Genomic DNA, 21143 nt, shown 5'->3' on the forward strand with positions numbered 1-21143 from the left:
AGGGCCTGTACTGCGCTGTATTCTTCTATGTTCTATATTACAGAGCTCTGAGTTGCAAATGGACATTGGTGTCCTAGTGCACGAATGACAAAAGATTAGAATGGAAATACAGCAAGTAATTAGGACAAGTAACAAATGTTATTGTTTATTGCAAGGAAATTTAATTCAGATGTATAAAGGTTATGCTTCATTTATATAGGGCATTGGTGAAAACACATCGATGTAAGTGTATTGGAAACAGTTCAGAGAAGGTTTACTTGACTCTTATCTGGAATGAAAATGTGTTGCTGGGAAAGCGCAGCAGGTCAGGCAGCATCCAAGGAACAGGAGAATCGGCGTTTCGGGCATAAGCCCTTCTTCAGGAACGAAGGGCTTCAGGAATGAAGATTCCTGAAGAAGGGCTTATGCCCGAAACGTCGATTCTCCTGTTCTTTGGATGCTGCCTAACCTGCTGCGCTTTTCCAGCAACACATTTTCAGCTCTGATCTCCAGCATCTGCAGTCCTCACTTTCTCCTATTATCTGGAATGGCTGATTTGTACTTATGAGGAAAGGTTTGACAGGCTTGCCTGCAGTTTGGAGAGTAAAGGTGACTTAATGAACAGAAATAATAAGGATTTTTTTCTTACAGGGCCATGAGTCTTTGGAACTCTTTCCCCAAAAGATGGTGAAAATCATTGGTTATTTTAAATGCAGAGATAGCTGGAATGGTAGGTGGGATTATGGAGTAAGCAGATCAGTCGTAATCCCATTGAATGGTGAAGCAATTTCAAGCGGCCGAATGGTCTACCTCTGCTTCTAGTCTGTACTTTCATATGAATTATTCCATGGGCTCAGAAATGTTGCACAGAAAAGAAAAAACAAAATTCTGGAATTGCAATTGTGAAGAGTGTTCAGGAAGAGAGGTGCCTAAGTGTTTATCTGCACACATCATCAAAGGTGGCAGGACAGGTTGACAAAGTAGTTAGTAATGTATACAAGATCTTGTCCTTTATAAATTGGAACTAGAGGAGAAAAGTAATAAAGTTATGATAAATCAGCATAAAACACTTCTTCAGCATCAACTGGAGTTTTGTGTTCAATCTGAACACCACATTTTAGGAAAGATGTGAAGACATTAGAAAGTGTGCAGAAAAGATTCATGTGATTAGTTCCAGAAATGAGGAACCTATCATGTGGATTGAGTGGAGAAGCTAGTCTTGTTCTCTTTGGGGAAGAGAAAGTTCGGGGGAGCTTTGATAGAGGTTTGTAAAATCATGAGAGATCTGGGCAGGGTACATATGGAGATATTGTTTCCTTTGGTTTAGAGATGTGCAGCATGGAAACAAACCCTTCGGGTTATCCAGGCCGACCAGATATTAAAGGCTGAGAACCAGAGGTCACGTTTAAAGTCATTACAAAAGTGGTAAAATGGGGCAAAGATTCTTGTTTAAGTAGCACAATCTGGATTGCACTAAATGACTATGTCGTGGAGGTAGATTTCATGGAGGCTTTGAAAAGAGAATTGAAAAATTATTTGAATAGAAAGATTTGCAGGGCTGTAAGGGGAAAGTAAAACGATTGGGGCGGAGTAGGATTACCATCTATACGCGAGTAATAGTAGATCCCCCTAGTTTTGGCCAAATAACCTGGAATTTTCCATATATCTCATGTAAACGTCGACCCTAGTTCTCCACAAATAACACCAACATTTATGAGTCAGTGTGCCAACCGTCATGTCCCCCTTCAGCGTTCCAGTCTGCCGGTGATCCGCTTTGCTCCTGGTCTTCCAGCTCACTGGCTATTGTGTTCCACTCCGGGTTTTCAGAATTGCCGTAATTCGTTTTGTTTCTGTATTTTTTTTTCCTTTTTTTATCTTTTTTTTCTTAAATAATTTAACCCCCACACTACCACCTAAGTGCGGTAGTGCTTATTTTATCCCCAGCACCCATGGTGTGTGTGTGTGCAGGTGTGAGACACAGTGAAAGACACAAAGTGCACGAATCTTTATTCAATTTCCACCACCAGGAAGATAGGAAAACACCCGGGTGGCCAGTGACAAACACTGCCCTTCACATCAAAGGGCAGTGATTTGTGATCAAAACAGTGAAGTGGAGGGTAGGGACTAAATCAAAATAGAATTGGAGGAAGAAATGATGCACTCCACTCCCTGCGGCGCCCACCTCTCCCTGAACAACTCCAGGGTGTTGGTGGACACCGCGTGCTCCTTCTCCAAGGACACCCGGGCCCTAACATAGCCGCGGAAGAGGGGCAGGCAGTCGGCCCTAACGACCCCCTCCACGGCCCGCTGCCTCGACCTGTTCGTTTTGTTTCTTTATTCGTTTAGAGATCAATTGGGCTTCTGCTAATGATAGGAATGAATTTTGACGGGCATAAATTTCAGCCCCTCAAAAATAGTAACCATGTAATTGTCGACCCTATAAATTTAATCTTAAAAAGTACTTTAACAAATTCGACTATTACTCGAGTATGTAAGGGTGGTTGAGTTGTTTTTGCTAAGGCGAGAGTGAGTACTGCAAATGTTGCAAAGCTCTAGCAGAGTTTACGCTGTACTCATCCTGTGATTCTGGATTAGTGGTGCTGGAAAAGCACAGCAGTTCAGGCAGCATCCGAGGAGCAGTAAAATTGACGTTTCAGGCAAAAGCCCTTCATCAGGAATACATCCTGTGATGTTCAGCCAGCATATGCAGATAAACAAATGTTCCAGATCAATAACATAGATAATTCTGAATTCATACAGATGAAATATATTAATTCCCTATGACAGTACAGACTGTACAGGATCTTCGAGTTTTTACTGTGTAATTCATTGTGTTTGAGGAACCCTAAAACTCGGGAGCATTGTTTGTCAGAGCCCCTACTGGTGGTAGTGACAGGGAATGTATACTGGGCGAGCAAAAACGTGTTTCACTTTTAATGATTCTAATGCCACACTATCGAAGACAACAATATAAATCGGTTGTGTCCACTATGACACAAATTGTTTAACAGTATATAAATGAAAGAATATCAAACCACTATTCAACGTTTTCTTCACGTTTGCCTCGAATAAGAGTGTTTTAGTACTTAAATAGTTAACATTCCACAAACGGGCGATTTCCAATCTGGGAGACATCCTGTAGCTGAGAGTTGGGGGAAGTAGAGTTTGAATCAGACGCCGAGGGAAAGGTAAAGAGTGAAAATTAGCAGCAGTTTAGGTAAATGCTGACTGATGTATTTTATTAACGTCGTAATGATTTAAACACGATGTTGTAAGAAAACTTTTCTATGTTCATCTTAACAAATTGCGTTTTAAACGCTTAATCTTTTACAGTCTAGATTCAACTCATTACGATTATGCTTTTAACAGTCAAAGTCTCTAAAACCTCTTACTGAAGCTGCAACAGATTTATGTTGCAATTGTTTGTGAACTTTTCACTCAACAGTGGCCGAATACACTTTTGCCATTTTTTCAAAGCTCTTCTGTTTGGTTTTGGCCATGCGCATTTTGTTTGTAGCAGAAGTTGCTGATTGCTTAATTTCAGCGTTAAGCCAACAATATTAGAAGAAGAATTTTGTGTAAAAGGGAACATTATGAGTTTGTAATTTTCGATCACACCAGAAAAAAACAGTAGTGTCGTCTTTAAAATTTGCGCACTAATTATAAACTTGTAGCTCTTTTTGCTTTAATTTAAAAAGCATGTCTTGTCCATCTACTTCAAATTTTAGGGATATGTAAAAGATCATGATGGTTTTGGAGATGCCATTACTCACTATTGTTTTGGGCCTAACAATCTCTGTGGTTGTAGCAGAGAGTGAAAGCAGAATCTGTAAGGTGGCCCCTCACTGGGAAATTGACGACCATAACCCAATGGTGGAACAGATTGGTCACGTTGTTGTTGTGGCCCTTCTCAAAGCAAGCTGCGGGTTCTGTCTAACTCAAGCAAGTAAGTAAGTACAGCACTTCATAATTATTTTTCACTGTTTCCTTAATGTTATTAACTTCTCCTGTTGAGAGCACCAAGTAGAAATTTGCTGTGTTTCTGTTTTGTTGTGAGTTACTATGTTATGTGAATCCTCAAGTTCAGAAGTAAAGGTATCTTGCTTCAATTGTACAGAACATAGCTGGGGTATTGTCTGTCATTCAAGTCCCCGTGCTTGAGCAAAATTATAATTGCTATTAAGGCAATGCAGCAGAGATTTGCCTCTGATTCTGAGGATGATGAGATTGTCCTATCAGGAGAGTTTGAGCCTGCATTCCCCTGAATTTAGAAAAAGAGGAAACAATCTCTTTGAATCCCTACAGTGTGGAAGCAGGCCATTTGGCCGATCAAGTCCAACTAACCCTCCAAAGACCCACACCCCTACCCTATCCCTGTAACCCTGCATTTCTGATGGATAATTCACCAAGCCACCTGACCTGCACATCATCTGACTGGGAGGAAACCAGACCACCCAGAGGAAACCCATGCAGACACAGAGAGAATGTGCAAATTCCACACAGACAGTCGCCTAAGGCTGAAATTGAATCCAGGTCCCTGCTGTGAGGCAGCAGTGCTAACCACTGAACCACCGTGCTGCCCCACTTTTTTGTAGAAAGTTACAAAGTTCTTAAAGGGATAGGCAGAGTATTTGCAGAAAGGATGTTTCCACTGGTTTTGGGTTAATAAAGAGGGGATACAGTCACAGAATAAAAAGCAAGCCATTTAGCACCGAGGTGAGAAAGCGCTTCTTCACTTAGAGGGTGGTAAATGTTTGGAATTCTCTACTCAGAGGCCTGTGGAAGTTCAATCATTGAGCAAGTTCAAAACAGAAATTGATAATGTTCTAGTTACTGAAGATATAAAGGGTTGTGTGAAATGGTGTGAGGTACAAGTGAATAAAGTGGTAAAGAAAGCCATATGGCATGCTTACCCTCATCAGTTGGGGCGTTGAGTGTAAAAGTAGACAAGTCATGTTGCAGCTGTATAAAACTTTAGGTTACATTTGGAGTATTATCTGCAGTTCTGCCACATTGTAGGAAAGATGTGCAGGCATTGGAGAGAGTTCAAAAGAAGATATTGCCTGGATTGGAGTGTATTAGCTTTGAGGAGACGTTGGACTCTCTCTACAGTTTTCTCTACAGTGTTGAAGGCCGAGGGGCAGCCTGGTAGGAATATATAAACATATGAGAGGCATGAATGGAGTGGATAATCAGAGTCTTTTTATTCCAGGGGAAAATGTCAAATAAAAGGGTCATGGGTATAAGTTGAGAGGAGGAAAGTTTTTTAAAGGAGATATGCAAAGCAATTTTTTTACACAGAGGGTGGTAGGTACCTGAAACGTTCTGCCAGGAGAAGTGGATAGAAGCAGGTATGATAGCAACATTTAAGACATATTTGCATAGACACATGAATAGGCAGAGAATAGAAGGATACTGACCATATGTAGGCTAATGGGATTAGCTTAGAATGGCATCATGGTCAATATGGACATGGTGGGCAGAAGGACCTGTTCCTGTCCTGTCCTGTACTATTCTATATTCTATGATGTTATCTAGAATGGCAGGGCAGGCTTGAGGGACTGAGTGATCCACTCCTATTTATGATCTGAATGGCGCAGTATGAAAAATTCAGTGAATTTTGATCCCAACCTTCCATTGGAAAAATAATACCATTCTTCTGTTAATTAGCTTCAGTGTAGTAGACTTAAGCCCAAGGACTGTCTACCATAGGACCAGTTCTGGTGCACAATTCCTATGTTGTTTCATATCATATTAAGAGGACTATTTTTTAAGGTATTCCTAATAATTTTAATTGGTATACATTTTTTTCTGTCTTGTGTAATTTAATTGAATGTCTTTTGATACATTTCTTGAGGGGGTGTTGTAACTATATATGAATATTATATAAAAATTTGACCTTCTTATTGGTCAAAAATTTATCGCCGCTTTAAAACTATTTAACAACTCTGCCTCCATCGCTTTCTCGGAAAGAATTCCACAGACTCATGACTGTTTGGGGAGAAAAGAGTCTCCCCATTTCCACCTTGAATGGAAAACCCTTTATTTTAAAGCTATGTCCCCTAATTCCAGTTTCTTCCACAGGGAAAATATCCTTGCATCCATCCTGTACAGTCTCCTCAGGATCTTGTATGTTACAAAAAAATTACTTCTCATTCTTCAATCCTTCAATGGATACAGTCCCAAATCATCCAATCATTCCTCATAAGACAACTTTTCTTGTTCCAGATATTAGCCCAGTAAACTTTCGCAGAACTGTTTCCAATGCATTTAACATCCTACTTAAATAAGGTGATCAGAACTGAAGATTGTGCTGTACAACTACAGGAAAATATCCCAATTTGGTTTTTCATATACCTTACAATAATCATTCCAACATTTAATTTGCCTTTTGACTCACTCACCTTGTACACAAACAGGTTTTGATACAACTACCAGGACATCAAGATCCGTCTGTAGCTCACAGGGTTCTGTAATCTCTCTTACCTTAAATAACATACCGCTTACCTATTTTTCCTAAGTGGACAGGTTTACATTTTCCTACTTTATTTGGTATCTGAATTTTTTTTAAACTGATCTATCTATTCCTTTGCATACACCTTATGCCCACTTCACAAATTACTTTCCACCTATCTTTGCATCATTAGTAAAGTTGCAGTCATCCGTTCAATAGCTCCAACTAATGCATTGATATAGATTTTAAATAGCTGAGGCCCCCGCCTTGATTCCTGTTGCACCAGACTCATGACATCCTGTCAACTTGAAAATTATGTATTTATGCCTACTCTCTGGTTCCTTTTAGGCAACCAATGCTCTAAATGTGTTTATGTTACCCCGTATCATGACCTGTTATTTTATGTAATAACTTTTGATGTGGCACCGTGTCAAATGCAGTCTGGAAATCTAAGTACACTACATCCACAGGTCCCTCTTTATCCATGTGACTTGATACATCTTAAGAGAACTCTAATAAATTAGTCAAACAAGGTTACTCATCCAGTGAAACATGTTGACTCTGCCGAATTGCATTTTCTAAGACTTTATAAGAATTCCAGCATTTCCATATGACTGATGTTAAACTAATATCTCTATTTCTGACTGTCAACCTCCTTCCTTGAATAGAGGAATTACATTCACTGTTTTCCAATATGATGGGACCTTTCCAGAATCTAATGGAGTTTGGAAAATTAAAATAAATGCTTCTACTATCATGGCACCCACTTAAGCGTCACAAAGTTGTACAGCACGGAAACAGACCCTTCAATCCAACTTGTCCATGCCAATCATATATCCTAAATTAATCTGTTTCCATTTGGTCTATTTCCCTCTAAACCCCCTCCTATTCATGCATTCATCATGATGCTTTTTAAATGTTGCAATTGTCCTAGTCTCCACCACTTCCTCTGGCAGCTTATTCTTTTAAACCTCTACGATAAAACTCATCTGGAGATTTGCCAGCTTTCACTTCTGACAATTTTCTTAGCGCACTTTCCGTGAATTGTTTTAATTTCCTTCCTCCTAACTTTTGATTTAGAATTATTTCTGAAATATTATTTGTTTCTTCTGCAGTGAATGTTTTTTGGAAAACACATATTCAAACCATCAGCCACTTCTTTATTTTCCATTAGTAATTCCCCAGACACAGTGTTTACAGGACCAGCATTCTTTACTTTCTTCTCTTGTAATTTCTTATTTTTCTAATTTCTCCCTCCTTATTATTCTTTCTGTTGATCTTTATTGTTCTGACTTGCCACTATGTTTCATGGATTTGTTTGTTTTTTTTCTTTCAATTTTAACCTGCTTAAGTTAACAAGAACAATGCATTCTTCTCCTAGAGTTTTTTTTGAGATGGGGCTTCCGATTTCCCCACTTTTCTCAAATTGTCTTGGTCTGCTTCCAGTTCCTCCCTTCCTCAATTTCTCACTCATTTTCTGGGCATATGCCATCCAACAATAAACCACCCCAGTTACATTGACTACACTTACACTCATACTGTTTACAATAAGGACTATATTCTATTCTCCCAATTTCTCCATCTCCGCATCTATTCTACTGATGCACCCAGTGCTTCTAGTATGTTTTTATTTCAACGATTTCCCCATCTCCCCTTCCCATTCCTTCCAGGACTATGATGGGTTTCTCCTCATCTTCATCTTCCAAAGTCTACATTCAGCAGATATCTGCCTCTACCAATGTGACGCCACCACAAAATACAACTTCTGCACCTTTTCAATATTTCAAAGGAAGTATTCCCTTAGGATCACCATGGCCCACTCCTCAATCATTCAACATCCCCTCTCCTCCATTTACAAGTTTGCTGAGGACACCACCACAGCCAGTCGAATCTCAGATGCCGACAAAACAGACTACAGACAGGAGGTGGGACACCTGGGAAAATAGTACACTGAGAACAACCTAGCTCTCAATGCCAGCAAAACTAAGGAACTCATTATTGACTTCCGGTGGGATATTACTCATGCTCCCCTGCACATAAACAGCGCAGAGGTGGAACTAGTGGAGAGTGTCAAGCTCCTGGGAGTGGTCATCCACAACAAGCTTTCTTGGACTCTTCATGTGGATGCACTGGTTACAAGGCCCAACAATGTCTCTTCTTCCTTAAGCAGCTGATGAATTTTGGCATGACGGTGAATATCCTTGCCAGCTTTTATAGGTGTGCCATAGAGAGCATTCTATCTGGATTTATCAATATGTGGTGTGGCAACAGTATTGAGGTCAACAGTTTCAAACTGTAAACCCTGTTCCATTTTGCTACCTTCTCTTCACAGATTTTGGTTTAATTTGTTTATTTCTTCCTGTTTTTTGTGTTCTGATAGTAGCAGTTCATCATTCTGCCATTCACACCACCTCTAACACATCTTTTGTTTCTGTACTTGTTCCATTAACACTCCTTTTGGTCCTGCCCCACCAATTCTTTTGATACTTAATCTCTCCTGTCTTCCAATCTCCCAAAGATCTTTCCTTTTTCTTTCTGCCCTTTCCCGCCATTTAATTGTTAATTCCTAATACATGTCTAACTTTGTTAAATATTTCCTACGAAAGATAACCGACCTGAAAATTTAATTCTGTTTTTCTTTCCACAGATGCTTTCTGATCATCTGAGTATTTCCAGCATATTTTATTTTCAGATAAATTTCCAACATCCACAGTATTTTGCTGTTCTAGAAGTATTGGCCATGTTGGTGTGAATCAAACCAATCTTGCAATGATACCATCATATTACAAATTAGTTCCAGTTTTTCATGACAAAATCATATTTAGTTTGAAATATCCTGTTTGCTTATTCATGTTTATAAAGTATCAAACAAAATTAATGCTGATTACAGTTTGTCATATTCACTGTATTAATAGATTGGGCAGCTTGCGGAACAAGCTTGAACGTCAGGGTCTGAAGGACATACACTATATGATAGTAAATGAGAAAACGCCTCAATCTAGGGCCATGCTGTGGGAACTCAAACGCCATACGCCTGAGGAAATCCCTGTCTACCAGCAATCACCATTTCAAAGTGATATCTGGAGCATTTTGCAGGGTAACAAGGACGACTTCCTCATCTATGATAGGTTAGTTATTGTAAATTGCAACACCAAGCAGATTATTTGTTATGATTAAATGGATTCCCCTCCCTTTGATTAGTTGTGCACAATATGGTATAACCACTAGCTAAGTAGGTATAATCTATGATGTAGTCTAAAACCCTTGTTTTATGCTTTCAAAATGGCAGAATCTTTCTGTTTTTATTATTGAAATATTTTACAAACCGAGCAAAATTTATTGCCCCTAAATTTTTTCTTTTCTATCATTGATTGTAGAGTAATAACTGCCCTTTGATATTTTGCTCAATTAGTCATGTGTGAGTATATTTGCCATTATAGTCAAACTTGATCCCGTTCTCGTGTGCATGCAGATGTGAATTGGGATATTTAATAACCTGACTCACATTAGTATTTAAGGTTTATAATCCAATTCTTGTGATTTTTATTTTATTTCCTTAGATGTGGTAAATTGACCTTTCATATCGTGTTACCATATAGCTACCTCCAATTTCGCTACACTGAAGCAGCAATCCGAGCTACGTATAGCAAAGATATATGTGGGAATTGTGGAATCAGTGATATCGACCTTGAGGTAACTGTTGCTGTATTTTGGCAATCTCAAGTTTAGTAAGACTACAGCCATGGTTGGAATCAGTGGTTAGCACTGCTGCCTCACAGTACCAGGGTCCCAGGCTCGATTCCAGCCTCGGGTGACTGTCTGTGTGGAGTTTGTGCATTCTCCCCCGTGTCTGTGTGGGTTTCCTCCGGGTACTCTGGTTCCCTTCCACAGTCCAAAGATATGAGGGTCAGGTGAATTGGCCATGCATTAGTCAGAGGGAAATGGGTCTGGGTGGGTTACTGTTCAGAGGGTCGGTGTGGAGTGGTTGGGCTGAAGGGCCTGTTCCACACTATAGTGAATCTAATCTAAACAGATCATTAGTGAATAATGTAATATTTGTGGCATTAGTATGCTAAGTAAAGTGGCCATAGACTTGCCAGTCCATATGGCTGCTTTCTCATGAGAGACACCTCGTGGTGGTTTAACTGGAGGGTCACCACTTGTAAAGTGAGGAGAGAAGTTGAGAAGAGAATCTATCATGGTAACCTCAGCCAGTACTGGAATTGAACCCACGCTGTTGGTGTCACTGTACATTCAAACCAGCCATTCAGCCAAGTTAGCTAAACCGATCCTTGTTATGAGAATACAGGTAGACGATCCTTTATCCAAACATCCAAAAACAGAAAAGCTCCGAAATCCAAAGGTTTTTTTTTGTTAAGATTTTTTCACATTATCAAGGTTGCTTGGCGTGCAGTTAACCCAAGTCAACACCCACTCGATGCGTGTCACTCAGATGTGACGTGGGGAGGCGTGGCCAAGCACTGACTGGCCTGTTCTTACTTAGAAGTCTGCTCCTCCAGTAAGATTTTTTTAAAATTTCACCATTAAACTGTCACTTATTCTGAAAACAGAAAAATTCTGATTTCCGAAAAACAGTTGGTCCTGAGCATTTCGGATAAAGGATCATCTATCTGTACTATACCTCGGATACTATGTCTTCAAATTCATATAGTCTGATTTGCATTAATTAATAGGTGACTGGTCGCTGATCCATTTGATTCTCCAATGAGCTCTCAAACTCATTTGTGACATCACAAAGGCCGCTGTTTCTACCTCCAGTATAAGACTTTGCCCTATCTGAGCTCACCTGTTGCTAAAACCCTCGTCTGTGTCTTTACTATCTCTAGATTCAATTACTTCAATGTGCTGCTGGCTAGAATCCATATTCTACTATCTGTAAACTTTATATTACTCAAACATCAGCTTGCAGCAAGTCCCCTTCCCTATTAAAACTGTGCTCAATAATCTACATTGATTCCAGATCGAGCAACATCTTGATTTTTAAATTCTCATCCTTGTTTTCAAATCCCTAGTGTTGCTCTTCCCTATCTGAGTATCAGCTTTAGCCTCATAATCTTCCAAAATATTTGGGTTTCTCTAATACTGGTTCCTGTTCATCCCCAATTTGAATACTCCATTATTGGTTGTAGTGCCTACGGTGCTTGGGCCCCAAGATCTATAATATTCTCTTTACACCTCTCCGCCTTTCGATTTTCCTCTCCTTTTAAGTCAGAGCTGTAAACCAGTTTCTTTGATCAAGGTTTTGAATATCTGATTCTTACATCCTTATGTAAGTAACTTGGTGTCATACTTGTTTAATAATGCTTTTAAGAAGTGCATTTCAGTATGCCAAAGACTCAAACTAATGTAAGTTGTTGTTTCTTACAGACTTACAAGGAAAACCTTTTTCAATTTAACACTACAAGTTTTGTGATAAGTCCAACTTTTGAAAATATAACAACTCAGCCAGTGCAACAACATGTACCGAATAAGCCTCATCCTGACCCCAAAATCTCTTCAAGTCCTACCACTCCACATCATTTCAATAGCAGCCAAGATGGAAATCTGGAGACTGGTAATACTGAGGGATTGGAATGAGTGTAGTTAGAATATCAGGCACAACAATTAAACAACTGGCTGTGATACAGCAACTGTCAGCATCAACCCTAATGTTTCTAAAATAAATCCTGGTTTAATATTAATTTTGATTTGTAATATTTGAGGGGTGTACTGTATAAGCATGTCCCACACCAAACACTTTTTTTGTGTTGTTATCAAGTGTTCTTTCAGTGAAGAAATCTGGATATGACTATTTAGAGTGAAATACCACTAAAACCATTTCAGGCAAGTCTGAAATGAGCACTGTCTCGTGTATTGTCCCATGAACTTGTAGCCATTGCTTTAGTGCACAATAAAGTGCACTCCAAATCAAAAGCATACTCTGTGCTAGTTTCTTTGTGGAAAATAAGGGGAGTAATCACCATGACTTGTATCTCCGCTAATTCAAGTATCCCCTCTGGGAACAGGTGGAGAGTAGGAATCCGGGACTGACAAGACAAATGTCGGCTTTTTTGGAAAGCCTCTTGAGGATCATTTAGAAAACTGAGGATGACATTTTGTAATTAAATTTATCTTTTTGCATATTTCAGGGTTTTTAAAATCTAATCAAGAAAGATGATTCTATGAATGTTCACTTATTCAAGGAAGGAACTGGAGAACTGCTATCTTAGCATAAAAAATTCTTGATGGCTTAACGTTACAATGAAAAGTTGACATTAATCATTAATCTTGTGTTCATGTGCTCAATGAAGTCTTTATTAGCAACTAGTTTGTACTAACTACAGACAGATACAATAGAGACAGGCCAAAAGGAAAGCTTTTGACTGATATTACTTTTGGAAGAAAGTAATTATTCTGCTTAGAGATTTGCTCAATTTTGTTGTTTGTTTTTAGTGGAACACAGTCAATAGGAAAACTGTAATCCAGTTGACAGGCATTAGATGATTACATAAAGTTAACAGTACTAATTCCAAAATATTTGTGAATTTCTAATTTCTGTCAACCATTCCCCCTTTCACTTTGCGTCCACCTTTGATTAAATGAAAGGTGGATGCAAAAGTCTTACCTTTGGTCAGTTGGCCATTTCACCCATGTCCACCAGAGATATGGTGACAAGCCAGCTTCCAAAGACTCCTGGAAATTTTTGAATGTATGCATTAGTTATCTCAGTTTTGTCTTCACCTGTAAAGAAGTGCTGGTATATCAGTATGGCAAGTCCTAAATCAATAACTGAGTAGTGTTGGAGACTGAATCTCCAGTGCTAGGATTAGAACATACAGTGTCAAAATGATTTTTCTTCACATCCAGTCTTTCTCTAGCAGTGGTTTGTATTAAGATACAATTTTGAGTTAAGGCTGCCTGTGCAAAATAGTCTCTGTGAGTGCATGTAGCAGTGCATTTTCACTTTATCGATGTTGCTAGTTTTAGTCATCGAGCAGGACAGATATTAGCTAGGCTGATGCCTTTCAGTAAGGGTATGTTACATTTTGGCAGAAGGTGGGAAACTTACGTAAATAATTACCTAATGATTTCAACTAATTTATCCAAGCAGGAAATATGTTCCAGTCTGTGCCCCAAGAAGATTTGTTTAATTTTTGTAAATAATTCTTCTGTTCCTTGAATAAATGACAGCGATCAATAAATCACTAAAGTAGTTGTATTTACAGATCCTTTAACACCTGTATAACAACAAAAATAAAATTCAATTTTAGAAAAAAAACACTGGATTACATATTAATGAGTTTGGACATTCGTCTAAAGTAGTAAATAAAAACATGCATTCATTAATCCATTGTCGTCAGAGTTTGGAGCAGAAGCAGAACTTCTATAGAAGCCTCAAAAAAAAAAGAATTGCAGATGTTGGAAATCAGAAACAAAAACAGAAATTGCTGGAAAAACACAGCAGGTTTGGCTGCATCTGTGAAGAGAAATCAGAGTTAACATTTTGGGTCCAGTGACCCCAAGTTCAGAACTGATGGTAGCTGGAAGTTGGCTTTTATGCAGAAGATCAGGTGGGTAAGGAATAAGTGATAGGCAGAGTTACAGCTCAAAGAGTGAGACATCATCACAGGAAATGATATCACCAAACCAAAGAAACCTGAACACAAATAATAAACAGGCCATACTGCCAGTGCTTCAGCAGAGGCCCTCTGATGATCTTGCCTAGTATGGTGACAAAATGTCTGAAAACAAACCTTCCAGCTCAGTGAGCAAACCTACATCCTGTGAGAAGAACAGTTGAACAGGCAAAGGAATGAATAGCTGTTAATGGGGACTATTAATGGCCAACAATGGGTTGTGTGTAATAGCAGACCATACGATTGTTAGGTTATTTTCCCAAGGTTTCACACACGAGATGCAATTCACGCACACCGACTTCTGCAAACAGTTAAAGTTCATTAAAGCTTGTACTAGCTGGGTGACCCCCTTTGGCCCTCTTTGCAGGCGTGTGAAGCCAATTCAAAGTGAGAGTCTGAACAAAGAAAACACAACTCCTTTATACAGGCCAGTCGGTAATGCTCACAGGTACTCTGCAACCCCCCCCCCAATTTGGTTGTCCAAATTAGATGTGGATTACAACGGATAGTCATCTAAATTTTTGCCTGCTATTTGTGAGACAAAATGTTGCCCCCACCCAGAATGTTCACCTTGGAGAAAGATAGTATAGTTTAACCCTTTAACATTAATGTCCAGAGATACAGTACTATTTAACCATTTAACATTACATGATGACAAAGTCCTGGTGTGTGTGAGAGTTGGAGAAGCTGTAGAGTTCCCAAGTGGAAAATGAAATGCTATTCTTCCAGTTTGTGCTGAGCTTCACAGGAACAGTGCTGCAAGCCTGAGACAGAGATGTTAGCCAGGAAACAGGGTGGCAACTGGAAGCCCAGGGTCTTTTTTTTTCAGACAGAATATAGTCACTATGTGAAGCAGTCACCCAGTCCACATTTCATTTTTTCAGTGTAGAGGAAACCACATGAGCAGCTTATGCAGTATGAGTGAAGTACTGCTTCACCTGGAAGGTGTGCTTGAGCCCTTGGAAATTGAGGAGAAAGTAAATGGACAGATGTTACATCTTCTTGCGGTTGCAAGGGAAGATGCAGTGGGACTGTAGGGAGATCTTGGCAGTGAAGGGGGAGTGGAGTTGGCAGTCCCAGAAGGAATGATCCTTGTAGAAGGCTGTCAAGAAAGGTGAATATGTGTCTGATGGTGGCTTCCCACTGAAGGTAGTGGAAATGGTGGCTAATGATCTTCTGGATGTGGAAGCTGGTGGGATGGTAGGTGAGAACAAGGGGGACCCAATTGCTGTTGTGGGAGGAAAGAGAAAGTGTGAGGGCTAAAGTGGAAGAGATGTGTCAGACCCAGAGCTGGGGAATCCTTGGTTGAAAGGATACCATCACATCTAGGAATGGGAGTTGGTTGTCCTTTTCTTCTTCTTTCGTGAATCGGATTCCTGTGAGTGTGGCGTTGATGATCCGGTGTGTTTTCTCTATTTCCGTGTTTTTAATGATTACAAACGTGTCATCGACATATCTGACCCAGAGTTTGGGTTGAATTTGTGGTAGGACTGTTTGTTCTAATCTTTGCATAACTGCCTCTGCTATGAGTCCCGAGATTGGTGATCCCATGGGTGTTCCGTGATGGTACAGAGAACACCGAACGGAGAATTCACTACAAGGGTATACAGGAAAGCCACACACACAGACTAAGTCCTAAACTATGAAAGTAACCACCCCAACACACACAAACGAAGCTGCATCAGGACACTATTCAAAAGGGCCACAACACACTGCAGTACACCAGAACTGCAAAAAGAAGAAGAGGAACACCTATACAAGGTATTCGCCAAAAACGGATACCCGCGCAACTTCATCAACAGATGCCTAAGAGAAAGACCACAGAACAAGGACATACCACAACCAAAAGGACTAGCCACACTACCATACATCAGGAGCATCTCGGAATTGACAGCCAGACTACTGCGACCCCTAGGACTCATAACGGCACACAAACCAACAGCCACGCTCAGACAACAACTCACCAGAACGAAGGACCCGATACCCAACATGAACAAGACGAATGTAGTGTACAAAATACCATGCAAGGACTGCACAAAACACTATATAGGACAAACAGGAAGACAGCTAACAATCCGCATACATGAACATCAACTAGCCACGAAACGACACGACCAGCTATCCTTAGTAGCCACACACGCAGACAACAAGCAACATGAATTCGACTGGGACAACACTACTATCATAGGGCAAGCCAGACAGAGAACAGCCAGGGAATTCCTAGAGGCATGGCATTCATCCACAAACTCCATCAACAAACACATCGACCTGGACCCAATATACCAACCACTACAGCGGACAGCTGAAACTGACAACCGGAAGCGGCAGGGACAGACCACTATAAACACCGGAGGAAACATCAAAGAAGCGCTTCGCAGGAGGCTCCCAAGCACTGATGATGTCGCCTAGCCAGGGGACGAAACGTTTGCAACAAAAACTTCCAGCTTGGCGAACAGAACCACAACAACTGGCTGCTGTTTTCTTTCAGTGTCCAATTACATCTATTTTTTACTTGCACATGCACACTGTTGTTTAATGAATCAGAGTAGTCGTGTATTTTTCTTCTATTATTTGGTATGCTCGGCTTCATCACTAGTCTTTCGTTTGGAGTCTCTGTACATGTGTGTTAGCTAGGATTAAGTTGATCGCGGTCTTGTCTGAGCCAGTTTGAGTTTGATTCATCCATTCCATGATCTGAGCTCAAAACTAAAGGCTGAAATTACGGTGCAACACTGCGGACGTACTGCACTGTTTGAGGTGCTATATTCACTGTAACTCTGGATGATATGGAAATTCATCAAGAATGGTTGGAATGCACACACTAACTAAATGTACAGCAACTGTCAATACAAGGGCAACTTTTTCGAACACATTTCCACTCAGCGACAGGAGCATCAAGTCTAACTTCATATCTTTGTTATGGGGATAAGTTTATTTAATTTTCCAGACATTGTAGATAAACATTGTGGATGAACTTAGGTTTTGTGGAGGTGATTCCTGTCCAATTCAACTGGTAGTTAATGAGGCTTTAAACCTGGAGTTGTGTTCATGAGCCCATGTGGTTGATTAATTCTTTTGATTTAATAATGTCTTCTTTACTCAAGACATTGAAGAATTATGGTGAATAAAAATCTTGCTTGTGGGTACAATAATGAATGGCATTTCTCAGGAACAGGGAGAAAGTGAGCATTGCAGATGCTGGAAATCAGAGTCGAGAGTCTGGTGCTGGAAAAGCACAGCAGGTCATCAGCCTTTCCTGATGAAGGGCTTATGCCCAAAACATCGATTCTCCTACTCCTCGGATGCTGCCTGACCTGCTGTGCTTTTCCAGCACCACACTCTTGTTTCTCAGGAACACCCAGCTACTGGAGAATACATTCTTTCATAAAATAATTTAATAAATAATGCAAGATGGAGTATTCCCATACATGCTTTTCAAAGCTGAATGTGCCATGAAAAAAATGCTGATGTATTCTGGGGTGAATTTTAATAATAACAAGTGATAAACAAAGAGGACACTTTGGGGGAAATTGTCATCTTAACATGTTTCTGTAAATTTACTCTTCAATATCAGCTTTCAAATTGCATATCAAAACACAATTTAAGATGTTTGTTTATTTGAAAATAATAAGATGCACCAGTCTGACTTGGAACCATATCATCTTTCCATCATTATCACTGGATCAATATTCTGACACTTCCTCCCTCATGGTATTGTGGGTACCTATCTGCCATGTTCTGTAATGGTTTAAATGGCACTTCACCACCACATTCTCAAGGACAATTAGAAAGGGCCGATAAATGCTGATCTAACCAGCAATGCCAATGTTCTGTGAATGAATTTAAAAAAAACCTCCAAGGGCACTTAAAAGCATCTCTCATTTTAAACAGAAAATGATTCACTGTGACTGCTGCTCTATTTGCACAAGTGCATAAAGTGCTGACCCTAGTCTGATTCTACAGATAAATGCAGTCTGCTGCTTTTTTGGATCAGATGTTAAATTGAAGCCTTCTTTGTTATCTTATATGGATTTAAAGAAGATCCCCTGGCATGATTTTGAAAAAGAGTATGGGAGTTACCCCAGTGGTTAGCCAATATTTATTCCTCTATCAACATCATAAAAATAAATTGATAGGAATTATCACGTTGCTGCCTTTTGGAACTTATCATGTGCAAATTGCTGCTGTGTCTCCTACAATAACTACAAAGCAGTTTGGGTGGTCCTGTGGTCATGAAAGGCTCTATACAAATGCAATTTGCTTTTCCTTTTATAGGAATATGTTGAGTAGTACTCATTTATTATTTGAAAAGCAAAATGCATAACAATAGAAAGTAGTAAGTGATGCTGGATTAAGGGAAAGCACAAATGGTAGAAGCAGTTTTGGATTGCTCTACCATGAAGTTGACACAGACCTGTTCTAAATTGAATACCAAACTTTTACAATTTCATTTTAAAATATCTACATTAAAAAAAAGTATCTACATTAAAAAAAAGTATCTAAATTAAAAAATAGTCTGTAGTGTAATAAAATAATGACACTTCACCTGGGTTCTTTCGGTTTCTGGTAGATTTTTGATTTAAAATATCTAAATGCTGGTTTCAAAGAAAGAAAGAACTTCAGCTTTAAAAGGTTAGAGCTTATTGGCTTATCAGCAAATGTAATAACAAGTTTGCACGTAGCAATGATTCAGACACAACAACAAGATAAGTGACCAGTCTTTTTTTGGATATGTTGACAGAGAAATAAATGTTAGCCATAAAATATATATTCCATTTGTCTTCAAATAATTACAAAATAATTAACTGCATCCTAGTCCAGTGGGTCTGAGTCAAATTGTAGTCCTGCAATCATTATTCCATCTGAGATTAATAATGGAACATAGAAAAGGAAACAATTCTGCGAGCTTCTAGTTTTGGGACAGGATCACACTTGGTAGTGCATGTATCAGATTTCTTCCCCTCCTAAAAGTAGAAGAATCCTTTTCCACATGTGGAGCAGGTGAAAGGGCTCTCCCCAGTGTGAACACGCTTGTGTATATTGAGATAGGATGCAGACCCAAACTTCTTTCCACAAGCAACACTACTGAATTGCTTCTCCTCAGCATGAATTTGTGCGACCAAAGACCAGAATAAAGAGTGAATCCCTTCCCATAAATGGGGCAGACAAATGGCCTCCCTTTCTAATGCTAGATGACAATGCGTCACCCATGAATCAATTTTTGATTATGTGACATCAGCTGACATGTACACATTCCCACAAAGACCACTGGATATCCATCAACAATCAACATAAATTTGATTAAAATTCTTTCTTCATGTCAATCTTCTCCTAATCTTTCCTAAAGATAGTAACTGCTTGCTTATTATATCATTTATAATTTCAGTTCCTGGCCATGTTCAATTGTCTGAGAGAAAAAAAACACTTGCATTTTTATTGTGCCTCTCAGAAATGTAGGGCATCCAAATTGTTTTAGAGCTAATCAAGTGGTAAAATGTGGTAAAAATCACATAATACCAGGTTATAGGCCGACGGGTTTATTTGGAAGACTAGCTTTCAGAGCACTGTACCTTCATCAGATAGCTGTAGAGCAGAGCATAAGACACATAATTTATAGCAAAAGATTACAGTGTCATGCAACTGAAATTATAAGGAACTTTGATTATCTGTGTACTGTATCGGATTATCCGAAGGAGATCTTGAGGTCCTGTCAAAAAGCTGTTTCAACTTATGATCACGTCTTTTGTTTACAGGTACAATGATTAAAAACAAACTCGGCTCACTCAAATGCTGCCGAGAACAGTCCTGGACAGTCCAGGCACCGTCTCTAAATGACTGACCTCATGCGCTCTCTCTCATCACACTTTCCCTGGAGTTTTACACAGACGTGTACCCTCAACCCCCCTTCCCCAGATAATGTCTCCAACATTGTCCTGTACAGGACAAAGGTGGTACCTGTCAAAAGGTTACAGTAAGAAATTGTGCGTGTGTGCACGCGCTATTTGGAGACTTACCCCACAAAGGCAGCAGCAGTCTTACTGTTGGTGTACAGTCCAGCAGCCAGGTGAGGTTGGGGGCGGATGGTGGTAGACGGGTTTAGGGGCGGAGGAGGTGGGCGGGGTGGACAGGATTTGGGGGCGGGATGGGAGCAGATAGGATTGGGAGGTAGGGTGGGGGCGGGTGGAGGTGGGCAGGCAGGGGGCGGGGTCTTGCACGCAGTGTGCTGCTGCATAGTCTCCTGAACAGGGAGCAGACTTCACTGAAAACTCCAAGCCTCAGAGGAAATCAATTAACCAAATAATCAATTGTCAATTTGTGGGCGGCACGTTGGCACAGTGGTTAGCACTGCTGCTTCACAGCGCCAGAGACCCAGGTTCAATTCCCACCTCAGGCAACTAACTGTGTCGAGTTTGCACATTCTCCCTGTGTCTGCGTGGGTTTCCTCCCACAGTCCAAAAAATGTGCAGGTTAGGTGAAATGGCCACGCTAAATTGCCCGCAGTGTTAGGTGTAGGGGAATGGCTCTGGGTGGGTTGTGCTTTGGCGGGTTGGTGTGGATTTGTTGGACCAAAGGGCCTGTTTCCACACTGTAAGTAATCTAATCTAAAAAAAAGTAATCTAATCTAATCCGAACGAAATAGTGCCCACCCACCTTGTTCGGATAATCGAGGTTCCTCTGTATTGAACAAATCCGGATTGCTATTAAGTCTTTCAACATTTAGAATTGCAGGTTGCAGGTTTTGGTTCATTAATATGTAAATTCCAGAACTTCTTTTAAGTCACATTCTTGAGATAACTTAAGGTTTTACAAAAAAAGGTAATATCTCAGCTCAGAAATGTCTTAAAAATGTGAGGTTAGAGTCTGTCTATCCCAATCTTGAATCAGACTGGTTCTATTTAAAATTTCTAAAATGTAGTCACTGTTTTTTTTTAGATTAGATTCCCTACATTATTTTGTGCATTCCCAACATATTCTGTCCCTCATTTTGAGCACAGAATGTACTTGGGTGATTTTCTATCTTTTCGGATAGATGTCAGTGGTATTGTCATACTGGAACAGGGCTAGAGGTGCGG

At 39.9% G+C, this 21143-nt stretch overlaps 1 protein-coding gene across 3 annotated transcripts; it reads left to right on the top strand.

Moving 5' to 3' along the window:
• Positions 1-2939: 2939 nt before the first annotated feature.
• On the top strand, positions 2940-13727 carry LOC122554264 (selenoprotein Pb-like). 3 transcript variants are annotated; one of them, XM_043699019.2, is made up of 5 exons: positions 2940-3196; positions 3708-3929; positions 9349-9561; positions 10033-10126; positions 11822-13727. In XM_043699019.2, exons 2-5 carry the CDS (start codon positions 3724-3726, stop codon positions 12029-12031), a joined length of 723 nt encoding a protein of 240 aa, XP_043554954.2. In that variant the 5' UTR covers positions 2940-3196; positions 3708-3723; the 3' UTR covers positions 12032-13727. The 3 variants fall into 3 exon arrangements, with proteins under 3 accessions (XP_043554954.2, XP_043554952.2, XP_043554951.2); XM_043699017.2 differs by having other exon boundaries at positions 2973-3167; positions 9994-10126; XM_043699016.2 differs by having other exon boundaries at positions 2974-3196; positions 9994-10126.
• Positions 13728-21143: the final 7416 nt, after the last annotated feature.

The sequence above is a fragment of the Chiloscyllium plagiosum genome, unplaced genomic scaffold (assembly GCF_037043375.1).
Source record: "Chiloscyllium plagiosum isolate Xiang-an unplaced genomic scaffold, Cpla_swu_hap1 HiC_scaffold_9, whole genome shotgun sequence".
Lineage (NCBI taxonomy): Eukaryota > Metazoa > Chordata > Chondrichthyes > Orectolobiformes > Hemiscylliidae > Chiloscyllium > Chiloscyllium plagiosum.

Coding starts and splice junctions, on each gene's coding strand:
- LOC122554264 (XM_043699017.2), top strand. CDS start 3,724: ATGATGGTTTTGGAGATGCCATTACTCACTATTGTTTTGGGCCTAACA. Junction 9,562..9,993: donor GACTTCCTCATCTATGATAG/GTTAGTTATTGT, acceptor TTATTTCCTTAG/ATGTGGTAAATTGACCTTTC. Junction 10,127..11,821: donor TCAGTGATATCGACCTTGAG/GTAACTGTTGCT, acceptor TGTTTCTTACAG/ACTTACAAGGAAAACCTTTT.